We start from the raw sequence: 20,350 nt of genomic DNA, 5'->3' as shown, positions 1-20,350 counted from the left end.
CTAAGTTATTATATTTCATGAATCACTTATATTTGCTTTATTGTGGGGAAAATACTACATTTACAAGAGTGCATTAGTTTAACCCTCAAGTTGACCCTAAAGCCTTCAAAACAAAGCAAAACAAATTAAATAGTCGATGGAAATAAAATTGGCTATTCTAAGCACAAAGGTTTAAAGAGTATTTGAACATTATTTCCAGAGAAAAGTTATATATTTTTTGGTATCTGGAAGTGTGACATGTCAAATTAAATGAAATGTTCTACGACTGACTGTAATTTCTTTGAATTGCACTGAATTCAATTATACTTCCTGTCACGCTAACTCAAATTCTACATCCTGTGGGGTGTGGCCAATTCAATTAGAATTTCAGCTCATGAGTTGAATGGGAGTTAATTACAAAATTCTGAATTGAACACAACCCTGGCATACAGTATGTTATTGTGGAAGTAAACATATAGGCAGTCATTATTTCTGATAGTGTGGATAGATTGTTGTTGTAGAGGTGAGTGATGACACAATCATTTCGGTGAAGGGGTTATTAATGTTTCCCCCCTTTATCCTTTACCTCTTATTCCCTCTCCCCTACAGGTGCCAGATGTGAGGAGTGTGCCCCAGGTTACTATGGAAACCCCCATGAGAACAGCGGGAAGTGCCAACCCTGCCAGTGCAACAACAACATTGACATGCTGGATCAGGAGTCCTGTAATGTCAGAACGGGTGAATGTCTCAAATGTCTCTATCACACCGAGGGTCAGGGCTGCCACGGCTGCAAGCTGGGTTACTATGGAGATGCCCTCACACAAAACTGCAGAAGTGAGTAATAAAAGTTAACTTGCATTTCTTTGTTATGTGTTTGTCGTATCAATGTGAGGTGAAGTCGTTGTCATTGTCCAATTGCTAACCTGCTAGCAACAACTCTTCTCTCCCTCAGAGTGTGTTTGTAACCACCTGGGCACCAATCCAGCCACGTGCTCGGTGGTGGGTGACTGCCACTGTGATCTGGGCAGCGGGCAGTGCCAGTGTCTACCGAATGTGGTGGGTCAGCACTGTGACCAGTGTGCCCCCGACACCTGGAACATGGCCAGCGAGACGGGCTGCGACGCCTGCGACTGTGACCCCAACCACTCATTTGGGACTTCCTGCAATGATGTGGGTTCTCACACGACCACACTCATCTTCTGTTGGGTCCTAAAGGTCACATTTCTAGTATTTATGCATGTATTTTGTCCACAGCTGAGTGGCCAATGCTCCTGTAAGCCTGGCTTTGGGGGTAAAACGTGTCGGGAGTGCAGAGAGCTGTTCTGGGGAGAACCTGAAGTGAAATGCAACGGTGAGTTGGCACATCTCAATCAGAAGCATTGCAGTTATTCGTGCTGACACCACACGGACTAAATTTACATCTTGACACACACTGAGGTGTATGTGTGCGTGTGTGTGCATGTCTATGTGCATTTGTGTGTGAGAAAGCTCCAACCCGACAATTTTAAATTGCAACACATGCAAAGGAGGCCTTTAGTGTTAATGACTACGGTATCACAAGCAGCCACATTCCCCGAGCTTCGTATCATGGGAATGTGTAGGAGGTTTCAGCCATGGTGGAGAAACTCACTGCATCCTCTCCTTACTGTGGGAGCCAATATTAAGGCCAGATGTGCTCTCTCACCCGATGGCTGTGTTTCTATGACAAACAGGCGGGGGGGGGGGGCCTGTCTAAGCCTCCCAATATCCTGCCGGTGCCCCACATTGCACCTCTGTTCTGATGGGGTGTCCTGTTGGCAGGACGGCTGTCCAACACAGTGACTGCTGCTGAAAACAAAGGACTCTTTGTCACAGAGTAGAAATCAATGGAGCAGAGCAGCCTGCTGAATTATCCACGGAAGGACACATGAATTGGCTTCTGATGTCGGCTAGTCCCTTGAGTCGAAATATGCAGTCACTGTATGAAGTGTCCACTGTGGTAGTTGAATCTACTTCAAACTTTTGTATACATTGTCGACAATGAAATTAGAAAGTGACTATCAAACCAAAAGTGATCGAACCAAAAGGTGTAGAGATGACTTTGATGGCTTTAACATAGGACTTCAACAATGAACTTCTCGGCAGGCTGTGTAACAGTGTTGGTTCAGTCCCTCTCCTTGCCCCAACCTGGGATAGAACAGGGACCCTATTAACACATCAACAACTGCCCCCCACGAAGCACCGTCACCTATCTCTCCACAAAAGCTGTGGCCCTTACAGAGAAAGGGAAACAAATACTTCAAGGTCTCTGTCAGGACCCGGTTACGAACCTGGGTCTCCGGAGTGAGAAACAGTCACTTAACCAACTGAGCCACGAATAGTCAGCAGAACCCAGAAGATGAGGCAGACACAGCAGTACTTAAGACGGTGTATTTAATAATGTAAAAAATTCTTCAATACAAAAAATGGCAAATCCAAAAGGTGGTAGGTAAAGCACAAAAAGCCTCAAGAGATACTCACAAAAAATAAACAAAAACAAAAAACAGAATTCCACAAGAGCGTCCACCGGAATCGACAAGAGCACACAGAACACTAGGGCTGGGTGCTAACATACATACACAGAGCCCAGAACTGAGGGAAACTAAGGGTTTAAATACAATCAGGGGAAACGAGGCACAGGTGCAAATAATAATGGGGATCAAGGGAAAAACATAAGGACAAAAAGCACAATGGGGGCATCTAGTGACCAAAAACCGGAACAACCCTGGCCAAATCCTGACAGTCTCAGAGCGTGTGACGTCAACGATTGAAACGCTACTAGCGCACACCGCTAACTAGCTAATCATTTCACACCAGTTACACTCACCCCCCTTTGACCTACTCTCCGCAGCAACCCCGGCAGCTGGGCAGAGCGCAACTGAGTGATCCTGGTAAACAACATCAATGTCAGACCACCTCATATTGATGTCACCCCAATCCGGAGCAGCCCAACAGCTAAACATGACATAAAACTAGCTTCAAATGGTGCAGTTCGTTAGTATGTTATAAATGTGGAGTGTGACTTTGCACAGTTGTCCATCCCGCCATTTGCGTGGCTTTTGCAGTGATTTGAAGGCAGTTTGCTTCCTGCAAAACCTACATACACTTCCGTAGGAGCTATGTCCACTGCGCCTTGTACATCAAAGCCTTGTCCCAAACAGTGTGTGTGTGTGTGTGTGTGTGTTGGCCCATGATGAAAGACTGCTCCAACTGTAGACCATTGAAGGTGTAGTTTACAACCATCTCTGCCTCCCTCCACCCCTTGGCCTAGGCAGAGGAATAGAAGCCATATGGGGGATCCATGTCACAAAAAACGCTGGAAATGCCCTCCCTTGCCTGCACACAATCATCTTATCTGTGCTGTAACGTACAACATGCTGTGTAGAAACGAAAGAAAAGAGGCACGTTTAGGTATTTCAACATAGATCCGGCTATATTCTGGAAATTGTTCATTGAAAAGTGAGGTGAAGGATTTTCTCAGAAAACTTAGTTGGGAATTGCCATGGACCTCGCCATGTTATCACGATACTTAGGTGACGATACGATATATATTGCGATTCTCACGATTCTATGTATTGCGATTCGATACTGCGTATGGCTCACTATGTGTCTGCTGCAGAGACGAGAGAGCACGAGTAAACAAGTTTTGATCCGTAATGGAAACAAAAGTGCTGAAAACATGTCGGCTCACTGTTTAAAAAGATGGAGAACAAGTTATAGGCGTTACAGGTGTTTTGGAGCAGGTACAGCCGATTAGCTACTTGGCATTAGTAACATTAGTAGCATTTGTCTCCTCTGAATGAGTCATTAGTTACGCTAAATGCAACAAAACTTTTTTTTGGGGGGGGGGTCTCTAAATACTGCTAAATTAACCATTTGTTTAAAATGCAGTGGTAAATATGTTTTACAGTGGTAAATATGTTTTACAGTGGTAAATATGAAAATAAACGCTTCCAAATCAAACTAACATCCTGACCTCTCTCTCGCGGTTTAAATCATTTAGTTCTATGTGTCTGCACAAACCGTCTCCCTGCTCATGTTGCTGTCCACTTAGTAGTGCTACATTTCAGCCTCAGCTGAGCTCCTTTAAACGCTTAGATTTTAATTTTGCACGTGCTCATTTTCATCATTTATTTGAGACACGTCCTTGATTAAAAAAAATAACTAATGCCTTTATTCCAATGCATTCGATTTATCTGCTGATTTTCCATTGCTTGCTGTTGTCAGTCAGCTGTTTCGAGCGCTCATTGCTTTGATTTTCATGTGCGCTCGCTCGGGTGTTGGTGTTCTCTGTGACCGTCCGTGGCTAAAAAGAAGTAGACCATTTATTCAGCTGTATTTTTTTCTAGCAATATTTGTTCTCTTTCATGGATCAGCTGATGATGGTCGCCAATGTCACTAGACAAGTAGCCTGTAGCTAGACATCAGTGTGCATCCAATCTATCCAACATGAATGACAGTAGGCCTATAGTTGACTCTCACTTATAAGCATTTGATTTTCAATGGCATGGGCCTACATGACTTTGGATTTATGTACCCATGAGAACTGTTTTCACGGCAAAACATAATGACATTTCACGTAGGTATAGTTATACTTACAGTGCATTTTTTAAGATCGCGATGAAGTAAAACATTTTTATTGTATTGTTTTTACATTTACCCTTTATTTAACGAGGCAAGTCAGTTAAGAACAAATTCTTATTTACAATGACGGCCTACCGGGAAACAGTAGGTTAACTGCCTTGTTCAGGAGCAGAACGACAGATTTTTACCTTGTCAGCTCGGAGATTCGATCCAGCAACCTTTGGTTACTAGCCCAATGTTCTAACCACGAGGCAACCTGCCGCATAATTCAATTGTTAAATGCTTAATAATTACAAATAACTGTCATATGTAATTAATGTCACAAAATAAATGTTGCGTTTTATGTCACAATCTGTGAAGACTCAAAGCATTCAACGAACGGCAATCAGAGTTTACCCACCTATTTTTCTACCACCGTCACCGATTACCGGGAGGCCTATTTGAAGTTCATACTAATAGGCCTACACATTGTAGCCAAGTCTAGTAAATTGACTGTATGTGTTAGGATGACAATCCCATTTTTCCCCTGACAGTTTCAGACCCATTTCAGGTGTCCTGACTTCTCAGGGTTTGTAAACAGATGTTTACAGTGCCTTGCGAAAGTATTCAGCCCCCTTGAACTTTGCGACCTTTTGCCACATTTCAGGCTTCAAACATAAAGATATAAAACTGTATTTTTTGTGAAGAATCAACAACAAGTGGGACACGATCATGAAGTGGAACGACTATTATTGGATATTTCAAACTTTTTTAACAAATCAAAAACTGAAAAATTGGGCGTGCAAAATTATTCAGCCCCCTTAAGTTAATACTTTGTAGCGCCACCTTTTGCTGCGATTACAGCTGTAAGTCGCTTGGGGTATGTCTCGATCAGTTTTGCACATCGAGAGACTGACATTTTTTCCCATTCCTCCTTGCAAAACAGCTCGAGCTCAGTGAGGTTGGATGGAGAGCATTTGTGAACAGCAGTTTTCAGTTCTTTCCACAGATTCTCGATTGGATTAAGGTCTGGACTTTGACTTGGCCATTCTAACACCTGGATATGTTTATTTTTGAACCATTCCATTGTAGATTTTGCTTTATGTTTTGGATCATTGTCTTGTTGGAAGACAAATCTCCGTCCCAGTCTCAGGTCTTTTGCAGACTCCATCAGGTTTTCTTCCAGAATGGTCCTGTATTTGGCTCCATCCATCTTCCCATCAATTTTAACCATCTTCCCTGTCCCTGCTGAAGAAAAGCAGGCCCAAACCATGATGCTGCCACCACCATGTTTGACAATGGGGATGGTGTGTTCAGGGTTATTAGCTGTGTTGCTTTTACGCCAAACATAACGTTTTGCATTGTTGCCAAAAAGTTCAATTTTGGTTTCATCTGACCAGAGCACCTTCCACATGTTTGATGTGTCTCCCAGGTGGCTTGTGGCAAACTTTAAACAACACTTTTTATGGATATCTTTAAGAAATGGCTTTCTTCTTGCCAGTCTTCCATAAAGGCCAGATTTGTGCAATATACGACTGATTGTTGTCCTATGGACAGAGTCTCCCACCTCAGCTGTAGATCTCTGCAGTTCATCCAGAGTGATCATGGGCCTCTTGGCTGCATCTCTGATCAGTCTTCTCCTTGTATGAGCTGAAAGTTTAGAGGGACGGCCAGGTCTTGGTAGATTTGCAGTGGTCTGATACTCCTTCCATTTCAATATTATCGCTTGCACAGTGCTCCTTGGGATGTTTAAAGCTTGGGAAATCTTTTTGTATCCAAATCCGGCTTTAAACTTCTTCACAACAGTATCTCGGACCTGCCTGGTGTGTTCCTTGTTCTTCATGATGCTCTCTGCGCTTTTAACGGACCTCTGAGACTATCACAGTGCAGGTGCATTTATATGGAGACTTGATTACACACAGGTGGATTGTATTTATCATCATTATTCATTTAGGTCAACATTGGATCATTCAGAGATCCTCACTGAACTTCTGGAGAGAGTTTGCTGCACTGAAAGTAAAGGGGCTGAATAATTTTGCACGCCCAAAAAAGATTGAAATATCCAATAAATGTCGTTCCACTTCATGATTGTGTCCCACTTGTTGTTGATTCTTCATAAAAAATACAGTTTTATATCTTTATGTTCGAAGCCTGAAATGTGGCAAAAGGTCGCTCAAGGGGGCCGAATACTTTCGCAAGGCACTGTATTTCCATTCATCAAATGAGTGTTCATGGATTGCAGTGTTTGGATTATGTTGGAGTGGACAAACATGCACAGGTAGCCTACTTTATGTGATTTGTTTGAGAATCAGGGGAAAGCATCGTGACTGGTTGTGTTCATGTTCATGCCACATTCAAAGGTCATTCATTTTTACCGTTAAATTACATTTTTGTTTTTAGACCCATAAAAAAAATGTAAATAGAGACTCCCGAATGTCACGTTGTCCATGTAGGGTTGTTTGCAGAGTCTGTAGGGGGGCCCTTTTGTTCTCCACATGCTCCACACTGAGGCTTTGAAGTGGGCAAACATCTCCCTCTTTCTCCATTCCTCCTCCACCCTCTCTCTATCCCACCCTATTCACTCAGCCAGCCCCGCCTACAGGTTACAACAAGCTTCACTCTGTTGATCTACGTGTGTGCACATGGGTGGAATGGACACCTTTTGGTAGCAGGATCCCATTCACAAGAGGGTGATGGGATTCTTTTTAAATATTTGTGTTTTCATTTTGTGAAAATAAGGAAGAGTAGCCTTCCCTTGCTAGTAGAAGCTATCTGGCAGCAGGCTTTAGCCTAGCTAAATACATACACTTCATGACAAAGTATGAGGACACCTGCTCGTCGAACATCTCATTCCAAAATTATTGGCATTCATATGGAGTTGGTCACCCCTTTGCTGTTTTAACAGCCTCCGCTCTTCTGGGAAGGCTTTCCACTAGATTTTGAAACATTGCTTCCATTCAGCCACAAGAGCATTAGTAAGGTTGAGCACTGATGTTGGGCATTTAGGCCTGGCTCGCAGTCTGCGTTCCAATTCATCCCAAAGGTGTTTGATGGGGTTGAGGTCAGGGCTCTTTGCGGGGCAATCAAGTTCTTCCACACCGATTTCGACACAACCATTTCTGTATGGAACTCGCTTTGTGCACGGGGGCATTGTCATGCTGAAACAGGAAAGGGCCTTCCCCAAACTGTTGCCACAAAGTTGGAAGCACAGAATAGTCTAGAATGTCATTGGATGCTATAGCGTTAAGATTTCCCTTCACTGGAACTAAGGGGCTAGTCCGAACCATGAAAAACAGGCCCAGACCATTATTCTCCCTCCTTTAGAGTTGGCACGATGCGTTTGGGCAGGTAGCGTTCTACTGGCATCTGCCAAACCCACGATTTGTCCATCCGACTACCTGATGGTGAAGCGTGATTTATCACTCTAGAAAACGCGTTTCCACTGCTCCAGAGTCCAATGGCGGCAAGCTTTACACCACTACAAATGGTGATCTTAGGCTTGTGTGTGGCTGCCATGGAAACCCATTTTATGAAGCTCCCAACAAACAGTTCTTGTGCTGACTTTGCTTCCAGAGGCAGTTTTGCAAACTAGGACGATGGTTTCTACGCGCTACACGCTTCAGTACTCGGCGGTTCTGTTCTGTGGCCCACCACTTCGCGGCTGAGCCGCTGTTGCTTCTAGACGTTTCCACTTCTTAATAATAGCACTTACAGTTGACCGGAGCAGCTTTAGCAGGGCAGAAATTTGACAAACTGACTTGTTGGAAAGGTGGCATCCTGGAGGAGGAAATTATTGTCCAAAAACTTAACAAAAGTGGCACTGACCCAATGACAAAGACAAGTGAATATACACTACAGTTCAAAAGTTTGGGGTTACTTAGAAATCTCTTTGTTTTTGAAAGAAAATCTACTTTTTTGTTCATTAAAATCACATCAAATTGATCAGAAATACAGTGTAGACATTGTTAATATTGTAAATGACTATTGTAGCTGGAAACGGCTGATTTTTGATGGAATATCTAGATAGGCATACAGAGGCCCATTATCAGCAACCATCACTCCTGTGTTCCAATGGCATGTTGCTAGCTAATCGAAATGTATCATTTTAAAAGGCTAATTGATCATTGGAAAACGCTTTTGCAATTATGTTAGCACAGCTGAAAACTGTTCTCCTGATTAAAGAAGCAATAAAACTGGCCTTCTTTAGACTAGTTGAGTATCTGGAGCATCAGCAATTGTGGGTTTGATTACAGGCTCAAAATGGCCAGAAACAAATAATTTTCTTCTGAAACTCATCGGTCTATTATTGTACTTAGAAATGAAGGCTATTCCATGCAAGAAATTGCCAAGGAACTGAAGATCTGATACAACCCTTTGTACTACTCCCTTCAAAGAACAGCTCAAACTGGCTCTAACCAGAAGCCCCGGTGCACAACTGAGGAAGAGGACAAGTACATTAGAGTGTCTAGTTTGAAAAACAGACACCTCACAAATCCTCAACTGGCAGCTTCATTAAATAGTACCCGCAAAACACCAGTCTCAACAGTGAAGATGCGACTCCGGGATGCTGGCCTTCTAGGCAGAGTTGCAAAGAAAAAGCCATATCTCCTCCAGCATCTTCATTTTTTTCTGCGTCTCACAAATGTTCTTCTTTGTGATCCGAACACAAACTTACATTTGTCTGTCCACAACACATTTTTCTGTCCAGTCTCAATTTTCAGGGAGTAAAAAATCACGTCGACAGCTGGAGCGAATTACAAGGAGCCGCCCCTTTTTGTGACGAAAAACGACATTGCAACACTCCAAATCTTGCATCTGCGTAAAGCTTGTAGTAAGCTTAAAGTCACCAGGGTAATGTAGTTGGCTGTAGTTCATTGATCTTTGGCTCCCCAGAACTTAAGTAGACTACATCTAAACTAGGTGAAATTCCAAAAATGGAAAAGTCAAAACATCACCTGGCTACTCTTAACTCACCCAGAAAGACATAGGCATACCAGTAGATTTAAAAATGGAAGATATGGCAAGGCGTATTAGTTTCTACCATTAAATAACAGGGATATTTGATACAATTTGAATTCTAATGGAAAAAGTCTCAAATATAATTAGACGAGTTAGGATAGCTAGTCCACATTTCAGAGGTGCTTACAACAGGGTGCTAACCATGCTGAACACCACCAAGCATAGCAGTAACATGTAAATATAAACCCATAAAGGTTCAATCCCATAAAGCGACAGGAGCACTGTCCCGAGTGGCACACTTTCAAATGAGATTAAGAGGATCCCAATAGACTAAATGTGTTCATGAGTTGACCTGATGAGGCAGATGCGTCCTTCGAAGAGGTAGCGAGAGAGAGGAGGGCTGCTAAGAAGCACTTCCCTGGCTTTGTAAGACCACTGTGTAGGCTGTTGTCCCCTTGTTGTGGGATGTCACCAAGCTGTTTGAAATGTCTCCCTCCCATTCAGGACCTTTGGAGGGTGACTGACTGATCAGGATCAGGATGGAACAAAATGCTAATGTGGAAAAAGTGATGTTTTGTGAGTTGAGTCATGCATTATTGTAGTAACTGGTTTCCTGTTGCCTTGCAGCATGTGACTGCGACCCGCGAGGCATCGCCGAGCAGCAGTGCCACAAGGCCAATGGTCGCTGCGTGTGCGTGGAGGGCGTGTCTGGTCCCCGCTGTGACGTCTGCACGCGTGGCTACTCTGGCACCTTCCCCTACTGCGAACGCTGCCACCAGTGCTTTGCCGACTGGGACCTGGTCGTGGGTCAGCTGACCAATCAGACCCACAGGCTGGTCAACAAGGTGAACACCATCAAGGCCAGCGGCATCACCGGACCCTATAAACACACCATAGATAACGTGGAGCAGAGCGCCGTGGCCATAAGAACTATCCTGGCCCAGAACCCGGCTACACAGCCGCTGTCAGAGATACAGCAGCTACTGGAGCAGGCCACGTAAGTGGGGTCAAAATGGGTCAATGACAATATTCATGAATGGCAAGAAATGTTGTTGCCGCATCAAAACCAATTATGTACTGTATTCTTTCTTTGTGATATATTTATGTTCTAAAGAGATCTAATGGAAAAGATGAGCAACAAGCTGAACCTCACTGAGGAGGCGCTGGCCCAGGTATCATCTGATGACAACAGCACCAACACCAAATTGGACTCACTCAAAGAGGACACCCAGAAGCTGGATCGCACCGTCAAGGATCTGATGGACCAAGTGGAGTTCATCAAGAACACTGACATTCGGGGTAAGGGTACATCTTGAGGATTGCGATATACAGTGGGGCAAAAAAGTATTTAGTCAGCCACCAATTGTGCAAGTTCTCCTACTTAAAAAGACGAGGGAGGCCTGTAATTTTCATCATAGGTACACTTCAACTATGACAGACATAATGAGAGAAAAAGAATCCTGAAAATCACATTGTGGGATTTTTAATGAATTGATTTGCAAATTATGGTGGAAAATAAGTATTTGGTCAATAACAAAAGTTTATCTCAATACTTTGTTATATACCCTTTGTTGGTCAAACGTTTTCTGTAAGTCATCACAAGGTTTTCACACACTGTTGCTGGTATTTTGGCCCATTCCTCCATTGCTGTTCTCCTTCACAGCAGTGTTGTTTTGCGGCTGTTGCTAGGCAACACGGACTTTCATAACTCCCTCCAAAGATTTTCTATGGGGTTGAGATCTGGAGACTGGCTAGGCCACTCCAGGACCTTGAAATGCTTCTTACGAATCCACTCCTTCGTTGCCCGGGCAGTGTGTTTGGGATCATTGTCATGCTGAAAGACCCAGCCACGTTTCATCTTCAATGCCCTTGCTGATGGAAGGAGGTTTTCACTCAAAATCTCACGATACATGGCCCCATTCATTCTTTCCTTTACACGGATTTGTCGTCCTGGTCCCTTTGCAGAAAAACAACCCTAAAGAATGATGTTTCCACCCCCATGCTTCACAGTAGGTATGGTGTTCTTTGGATGCAACTCAGCATTCCTCCAAACACGACGAGTTGAGTTTTTACCAAAAAGTTATATTTTGGTTTCATCTGACCATATGACATTCTCCCAATCTTCTTCTGGATCATCGAAATGCTCTCTAGCAAACTTCAGACGGGCCTGGACATGTACTGGCTTAAGCAGGGGGACACGTCTGGCACTGCAGGATTTGAGTCCCTGGTGGCGTAGTGTGTTACTGATGGTAGGCTTTGTTACTTTGGTCTCATCTCTCTGCAGGTCATTCACTAGGTCCCCCCGTGTGGTTCTGGGATTTTTGCTCACCGTTCTTGTGATCATTTTGACCCTACAGGGTGAGATCTTGCGTGGAGCCCCAGATCGAGGGAGATTATCTTGTATGTCTTCCATTTCCTAATAATTGCTTCCACAGTTGATTTCTTCAAACCAAGCTGCTTACTTATTGCAGATTCAGTCTTCCCAGCCTGGTGCAGGTCTACAATTTTGTTTCTGGTGTCCTTTGACAGCTCTTTGGTCTTGGCCATAGTGGAGTTTGGAGTGTGACTGTTGTGGACAGGTGTCTTTTATACTGATAACAAGTTCAAACAGGTGCCATTAATACAGGTAATGTGTGGAGGACAGAGGAGCCTCTTAAAGAATAAGTTACAGGTCTGTGAGAGCTAGAAATCTTGCAGGTCTGTGAGAGCTAGAAAATACTTATTTTCCACCATAATTTGAAGTGTACCTATGATGAGAATTACAGGCCTCTCTCATCTTTTTAAGTGGGAGAACTTGCACAATTGGTGGCTGACTAAATATTTTTTTGCCCCACTGTAGAAGAGATATACAATGTCAATCTCCATTATACTTCCATTTGTCAACTTTGTGACATTCAACATTGTTTTTGTAATGACAGGAGCGACAGACAGTGTCACCAAGTACTACCAGCAGTCTCTGGCTGCAGATGCTCGCGCCAACACCTCCACTAGTGGCCCAGGCAACCCTGTGGAGAGCTCTGCCATTTTACGGCAAGCCACAGAGGACAAGATGAACAACACCAGGGAGGAGTTCCACAGGAGGCAGGAAGAACACGCCAAGAGACTGGATGACCTGGCAGGACAACTGGAGACACTGGACCTATCAGAACTCAGTGTGAAGGTAAGTCCAAGCAAGGCCATATCTGAGGCCTGACACTGGCTTGCTGATGTTGACATAACAGAGGTGTGACTGAGTTTGACACAGATGGGACAATCTAATCCCAGTTTGTGAGATAAAACCACCAAAAAGAAGACATTTTCTTGAGCTGTTAAATCAAAGCTTTATTTATGTGGGTCAGGAAGAATTGTAGGTTTGCTAAAAAGATAACCACGATCTTGCATCCAAGTTGAACTCTTCTCACTCTACTGTTCCTCTCTGCAGACGTGTGGCAGCCCAGCTGATGCGTCGTGTGTGGACTCTCCGTGCGGGGGGTTGAGCTGTGTGGACTTCGAGGGGAACAGGAGGTGCGGTGGCGAAGGGTGCGGCGGTCTGGTCACCCTGGCCAATAACGCCTGGCAGAAGGCCAAGGACTTTGACCAGGAGATCCTCACGGCCATGGAGGAAGTGGACAAGCTCGCCAAAATGGTGAGACCCTGTCTTTAAATTCAAATGAACCAACTCTCTTTAGACGAGAAATACCCCCCACTACGTCTCCTCTGGTTCCTAACCTGCATGTGTATGATCAGGTGTCGGAGGCCAAGGTGAAGGCGGATGAGGCTAAGCTGAGTGCCCAGAACGTGCTGCTGAAGACCAACGGTACCAAGCAGCGTGTGGACAAGAGCAACGAGGAGCTGCGCAGCCTCATCCGACAGATCAGAGACTTCCTCACACGTATGTGTACTCCTCCAATCAACTTCCACTTAGCCCTCGTACTTTAACTCCTACATTTGTTTACTACCCCGTTATTTAACTGTACAATCTGCAGCTGTTCAATTAAATGTTTTACTTTACTTTCACCCATTTGATTCTCGAAGAATGTAACTTATAAATGTCTCATGAGCTTAGTCCCCCCATCGTAACCCTTGTCTCTCCTGTGGCGCCCCCTAGAGGATGCAGCAGACCTGGAGAGCATTGAGGCAGTGGCCAACCAGGTGCTGGCCATGCAGATGCCCACCACACCAGCCCAGCTCCAAACCCTGACAGACGAGATCAGGGAGAGAGTAGGAGACCTAGCCCACGTGGAGACCATCCTTAACCAGAGCTCTGACGAAATCCAGAGAGCCGAGAGCCTACTGGAGCAGGCACGCAGAGTCAGGTAACACAAACATAAACCTCTAGATCATCCTTGAACAGAGTGCAGAAGATGAGGCAAGTGTGCAAAGCCAGGTACTCCACACATACACACACTGTTATGCTTGGTGTGCTTCTTATTTTCCCCCTGTGTGTGTGTGTGTGTGTGTGTGTGTGTGTGTGTGTGTGTGTGTGTGTGTGTGTGTGTGTGTGTGTGTGTGTGTGTGTGTGTGTGTGTGTGTGTGTGTGTGTGTGTGTGTGTGTGTCCCACAGTAAAGAGGCGACAAACGTGAGGGACACAGCAGAGATGGTGAAGCAGGTTCTGGAGGAGGCTGAGCGTGCCCAGAGCGCAGCGGCCAAGGCCATCAAACAGGCCACCACTGACATCAAAGGCACCAATGATCTCCTGACCTCAGTGAGTCAACATCCTCCATTTTACTACATACAGTGAGTTTGAACTTTTGGGACTAATACATTGTTTCCATTATACTGGGGAAACTAAATAAAGCGCAGTTCAAATATTTTAAAGTACAGTGCCTTGCGAAAGTATTCGGCCCCCTTGAACTTTGCGACCTTTTGCCACATTTCAGGCTTCGAACATAAAGATATAAAACTGTATTTTTTATGAAGAATCAACAACAAGTGGGACACAATCATGAAGTGGAACGACATTTATTGGATATTTCAATCTTTTTTAACAAATCAAAAACTGAAAAATTGGGCGTGCAAAATTATTCAGCCCCTTTACTTTCAGTGCAGCAAACTCTCTCCAGAAGTTCAGTGAGGATCTCTGAATGATCCAATGTTGACCTAAATGAATAATGATGATAAATACAATCCACCTGTGTGTAATCAAGTCTCCGTATAAATGCACCTGCACTGTGATAGTCTCAGAGGTCCGTTAAAAGCGCAGAGAGCATCATGAAGAACAAGGAACACACCAGGCAGGTCCGAGATACTGTTGTGAAGAAGTTTAAAGCCGGATTTGGATACAAAAAGATTTCCCAAGCTTTAAACATCCCAAGGAGCACTGTGCAAGCGATAATATTGAAATGGAAGGAGTATCAGACCACTGCAAATCTACCAAGACCTGGCCGTCCCTCTAAACTTTCAGCTCATACAAGGAGAAGACTGATCAGAGATGCAGCCAAGAGGCCCATGATCACTCTGGATGAACTGCAGAGCTCTACGGCTGAGGTGGGAGACTGTCCATTGGACAACAATCAGTCGTAAATATTGCACAAATCTGGCCTTTATGGAATAGTGGCAAGAAGAAAGCCATTTCTTAAAGATATCCATAAAAAGTGTCGTTTAAAGTTTGCCACAAGCCACCTGGGAGACACACCAAACATGTGGAAGAAGGTGCACTGGTCAGATGAAACCAAAATTGAACTTTTTGGCAACAATGCAAAACGTTATGTTTGGTGTACAAGCAACACAGCTCATCACCCTGACCACACTATCCCCACTGTCAAACATGGTGGTGGCAGCATCATGGTTTGGGCCTGCTTTTCTTCAGCAGGGACAGGGAAGATGGTTAAAATTGATGGGAAGATGGAGGGAGCCAAATACAGGACCATTCTGGATGAAAACCTGATGGAGTCTGCAAAAGACCTGAGACTGGGACGGAGATTTGTCTTCCAACAAGGCAATGATCCAAAACATAAAGCAAAATCTACAATGGAATGGTTCAAAAATAAACATATCCAGGTGTTAGAATGGCCAAGTCAAAGTTCAGACCTGAATCCAATCGAGAATCTGTGGAAAGAACTGAAAACTGCTGTTCACAAATGCTCTCCATCCAACCTCACTGAGCTCGAGCTGTTTTGCAAGGAGGAATGGGAAAAAAATTCAGTCTCTCGATGTGCAAAACTGATAGAGACATACCCCAAGCGACTTACAGCTGTAATCGCAGCAAAAGGTGGCGCTACAAAGTATTAACTTAAGGGGGCTGAATAATTTTGCACGCCCAATTTTTCAGTTTTTGATTTGTAAAAAAAGTTTGAAATATCCAATAAATGTCGTTCCACTTCATGATTGTGTCCCACTTGTTGTTGATTCTTCACAAAAAAATACAGTTTTATATCTTTATGTTTGAAGCCTGAAATGTAGCAAAAGGTCGCAAAGTTCAAGGGGGCCGAATACTTTCGCAAGGCACTGTATCTTGCTTGACAGCTAATATGGTAAAGACGCAGAAATGAACCCTGTTCCCGTCTTTACATCTTGGAACAGGTGGAGTCGGAGACAGTGGACTCGGAGTACAAGCTGAACAACGCCACCCAGAGGCTGCTGCGGTTAGAGCGCGACGTCACGCTGCTCAGAGAGAAGACACTGAACACCTCACTCAGCTCTGAACAAACTGAAAAAGACACAGAGAGCATCAACAAAGTGGCTGAGCAGGTCAAAAAGGTGTGTGTGATCCACTCCGTGTTATATTGGGACAAATGTGAGAGTTTGTGGTTCATTTTCAGGCCTCGTCCGTCTTAAAATAAATTGCCGACCTTGTATATGACTGTGTGTGTGTGTGTGTGTGTGTGTGTGTGTGTGTGTACAGGACCTGGACTCGGAGCTGAAGGATAAGTACAGCACTGTGGAGGACCTGATCACACAGAAGGCTGGGGGCGTGGCCAATGCCAAGAAGAGGGCGGAGCTTCTACAGCAGGAAGCAAAAGACCTGCTGCTTCAGGCCAGCGACAAGCTGCAGCTGCTGAAAGGTACATATGCATACTCCTATACACACACACATCAATAACAGCTTGGAGAGGGCCTTGCATGTAATGTATGTACAATCACAACCTAAAACAAACACCCTTGGGGTCCAATCATGATATGTCCTCACAACACGTTGAGGCATTATCACGAACACTACACTTTTAAACCTTTATTTAACAAGGCTAGTCGGTTAAGAACAAATTCTTATTTACATTCTTATTTATTCTTAATTCGACCTATGGGACTCCCAATCGCGGCCGGTTGTGATACAGCCTGGAAACGAACCAGCACTGAGATGCAGTGCTTTAGACCACTGCGCCACTCGGGAGCCAATGGTTCCTGCTTAGTGGATATACAATATAAACATGATCACTTTATAATACCTATGAGCTCTCCATATCCTGTTGACTCACTTTTTCCAATGCAGATTTGAACATAAAATTACGCAGTCCCTCTAACATTCTCTTCTCATGTGTGCCTATTCACTGTGTGAAATTCCACATGTTCTGATTATAAAACCGGTGTGTGGAGGGATACTACACATCTTGTTCCTTGATTGAAGGTAGCATGACTCTCCTGTTTTGGTTCCCACTTAGATTTAGAGAAGTCGTATGAGGACAACCAGAAGACTTTGGAAGACAAGGCCAACCAGTTGGTGGATCTGGAGAAGTCCATCAAAGAGCTTCTGCAGGACATCAGTCACAAAGTCACTGTCTACAGCACCTGTCTGTTTTAAACACAACCTCCAGTCCGGGGTTTTGGTCCCCCAAGCCAAAATTAATGGCATTCAAGGATATGGAAATTTGAAACCAGAAGCCATTTAAAGACATGCTCCTGAACTTTAGCGACTATTTAGTATTTTTAAACCTCCCGCTTTGGGCTGGATGTGTCAATGTGTAGTTCATACGTGCATAATCTATGAGCAGAATTACTGTCTTACCTAAACTCGCCACGAAATCCCTAGTTTGAAAGCTGTGCAGCACCATTTTCCCAAAATGTTCTCCCACATGGGCCAGCCCCCTAGTCATTTGAGTTCAACCAATGAGCTTCAGCCCCTCGCCATATGATTGACAGCTCTTTTGTTTTTTATTTTAGGGGGTATGATTGACAGCTAGCAAGATGCACAAGTTGCACCCACAACAGAACAGAGAGAGCAAGCAATGACGTGGTGCACATATCTGCACATATGTGAGGTAGTAGACAATCTTCAGTGTCCACCTTTGGCTCATGGGCACTACTTTCAGAACTACAGGATAAAGTATACAAAAGTACTGGAGAATCTATATATTACTGACACTTGCCCCTTTAGACTGGACACTCAGTCACACTCCCTGGTTTCATCATTTAAAATGGAAAATGTTGGTTTACTTTTGTACTGTGTGAAAGTAAAACAACTGGCAATTGTGTGGAAAAAGCAGGGGATGAAAAAGTAGAAACATGTTTCTATTTGTAGGAAACAAGGAGAAAGGATAAGTTAAAATTTGAATCCTGCCAATGAGTTTGCCAGCCAAGTTACAGCAGCCATCATTGCCTATACAAAGAGACATGAACCACCCACAGATGTTACAACTGCCTTGTGTGGTAGTAATACTAGCATATGCGAGATTGTTATGGTTTAGAATCACAGCTTTTAGGCAAATTTCTCAGTGCTTACTGATGTTTGGAATACGAAAAACATCCTAACAATGTCAAATAAAAAGCAACATGTGCATTGTTCTGAAATGTTTCCAAAGAAATGCCCCTCCAGTTTAAAAATAATTTAACTTAATAATTGTTCTTAAGCATGTAAACCAAAGTTTAAAGGGCTGAAAGCGTGACTGTAAAGGTTTGACCTAACTTTTTACCATGAGACTGCAATGATTTTATTCCTCCAAACTTTTGTATTGGATTATCTCGTACATTTGATTGCAACATTGTATGAGCCAATTGGTTGCTTTCAAAGTTTTATCTTGACCAAAATCTAGACTACAACTAAATCAATTTTTAATTAAAAAACTACCCATTGAAATCCCATCAAATATTTGTTATATCTCTTCAATCTACTGAAAAGCGATATATTTTGGGGTGTCTCGACAAGTACTGAGTTATTTTTGACATATGTGCTATTTATGTGCCTCTCTACTTAACTGTAGAGTACCTGTTCAACTAAGATGGAGCTGTGTGTGTGTGAGAGGGAGCAGCTGGCGCCTGTGTTCTCCACTAGAAGTCTGAGGCCCTCAGAGTGACCCTGGGAGGCAGCCACATGCAGAGTGGACATCCTGTGTTCACTAAGCATTAGATCCAATGCCTAGATCTGGAACACAAGAGACATTTAGCTTTCACAGTACTCACAGTTATGTTTTTATCTCTTGTCTTTTGTTATATAGTGGTCTTGCTTCTTTTTGAAAGGTACTTTAAATACAATGCATTATTATTATTAGACTGCCCTAAATCTATGGAAGGCCTATATTTTCAAGGAAATGCATCCATCTCGTCAGTCCTGGGAGAACTCAGGTCTGTGAGAAATCAGGTCTGTGAGGTTTGAATTGGTGAATACATGAATTGGTGATAGCATTTTACTTAAATCATAAATGGATTATTCAATCACACATGAGTGGGGTAAACTGAGCACAAGGGGTAAGTTGAGCGCCACCCTTGTTTCTAGGAAACCATACACAACATTTATAATTTGACCAAATATTTAGAAAGAGGTCATCATTTCATGGAGTGTGTGAAGGAAGAAGTCACATGGAAAAAGTGGTAAGCAAGTTAGGGCAGAATAACTGATTTTCACCAAGTCAAATGAATTAAAAGTGTTTCAAAAAGTACAACGTGTTTGTTAGGTGTTAAAATATGCTTAACATTTTTAAAAGACAAAAAAAGCAATTATGATTGTGTTAAAATATGTTTGGGAAATAAAGATAGACACTGTTTTAAAAAGTTACCCACTGGGCAAAAACTGGTTGAATCAACGTCCAGTGAATAGTGGTAATATTTGATTCAGTACAGAATTTTGTAGACCAGCGTCACCTTAAATTGTACCAAGATAACATTTTTTTTAGGACAAGCTAGGTTTTCAAAACTGTAATGTTTACATGAATTCTGATAAATTCCAGGGATACACAACATCCTGAAATATACAGTATGTAGATATCTTTGTTAGAAAGAATACTATATTTCCCTTGACGGAGTGATGCTGAATGTAAGAAATTGCTCAACTTACCCCACTTTCTCATTATGGGCACTGGCAGACAGGTGAGTCTGGGTTGTATGCCTTTTGTGTGAGGTCATTACTATCTGTTCTGAAACTGACTGGAGCAAGATCTTATAAATCGAATGTCAAATTCACTCTAATCCATAATGGGATTTTATGAGCCACAGGCCTATGCTAATACTATGCGCACATGGTACAGCCAGAGCTGCTGAATTGAGATCCCTGTTTGAGCAAACTTTTTACATTTAAAAAAAAAAAAAATGTTTTATTTATTTTTCTAAAAGGTTTTCTAACATGTGGTCCGATGTTGGACTGAAAGATCTGAGGAATCTGTCTCAATATTACCTACCATAAGGTGGCAGTATGTAGCCACAAACTACGCTACAAACCCCGTGTGTTACAAGGCCTGTATCTGAAGGCATGGCCTCTACAGGGACTGCCAGAGAGGCTCCAAGGGACTTCATTTAGGAACGTCAAACCTAAAGCAGAAAGGATGGAATTTATTTGACTAATTCTTGTGCCAGGAACATCATACAGGAGAAAGGCCTCCATACAGTAGCTAATGTGGACATATTTTAAACCCAGAGCTACCTGTACCCATACATCCTCATTTGCACACACATTTTAGATAGCAATGGGCTACATTATAAAGCTGC

General features: G+C 43.3%; 1 protein-coding gene across 1 annotated transcript in view; it reads left to right on the top strand.

Annotated features, from left to right (window-relative positions):
* Positions 1–19,360, top strand: part of LOC135524148 (laminin subunit beta-1-like) — a 46,202-nt gene extending 26,842 nt beyond the window's left edge. Inside the window, exons 21-33 of the mRNA XM_064951367.1 lie at positions 589–813; positions 932–1,149; positions 1,234–1,330; positions 10,147–10,516; positions 10,634–10,818; positions 12,438–12,679; positions 12,941–13,144; positions 13,246–13,390; positions 13,607–13,814; positions 14,063–14,204; positions 16,022–16,198; positions 16,344–16,503; positions 17,098–19,360. Of these exons, the coding sequence (XP_064807439.1) occupies positions 589–813; positions 932–1,149; positions 1,234–1,330; positions 10,147–10,516; positions 10,634–10,818; positions 12,438–12,679; positions 12,941–13,144; positions 13,246–13,390; positions 13,607–13,814; positions 14,063–14,204; positions 16,022–16,198; positions 16,344–16,503; positions 17,098–17,237 (2,513 nt within the window). The 3' untranslated portion in view covers positions 17,238–19,360. The remainder of the gene's footprint in view (positions 1–588; positions 814–931; positions 1,150–1,233; positions 1,331–10,146; positions 10,517–10,633; positions 10,819–12,437; positions 12,680–12,940; positions 13,145–13,245; positions 13,391–13,606; positions 13,815–14,062; positions 14,205–16,021; positions 16,199–16,343; positions 16,504–17,097) is intronic.
* Positions 19,361–20,350: the final 990 nt, after the last annotated feature.

This window comes from Oncorhynchus masou, chromosome 31, assembly GCF_036934945.1.
Source record: "Oncorhynchus masou masou isolate Uvic2021 chromosome 31, UVic_Omas_1.1, whole genome shotgun sequence".
In the NCBI taxonomy this organism is placed as follows: domain Eukaryota; kingdom Metazoa; phylum Chordata; class Actinopteri; order Salmoniformes; family Salmonidae; genus Oncorhynchus; species Oncorhynchus masou.
Note: the sequence above shows the minus strand (reverse complement) of the source record. Positions and strands in the feature narration are given on the sequence as shown.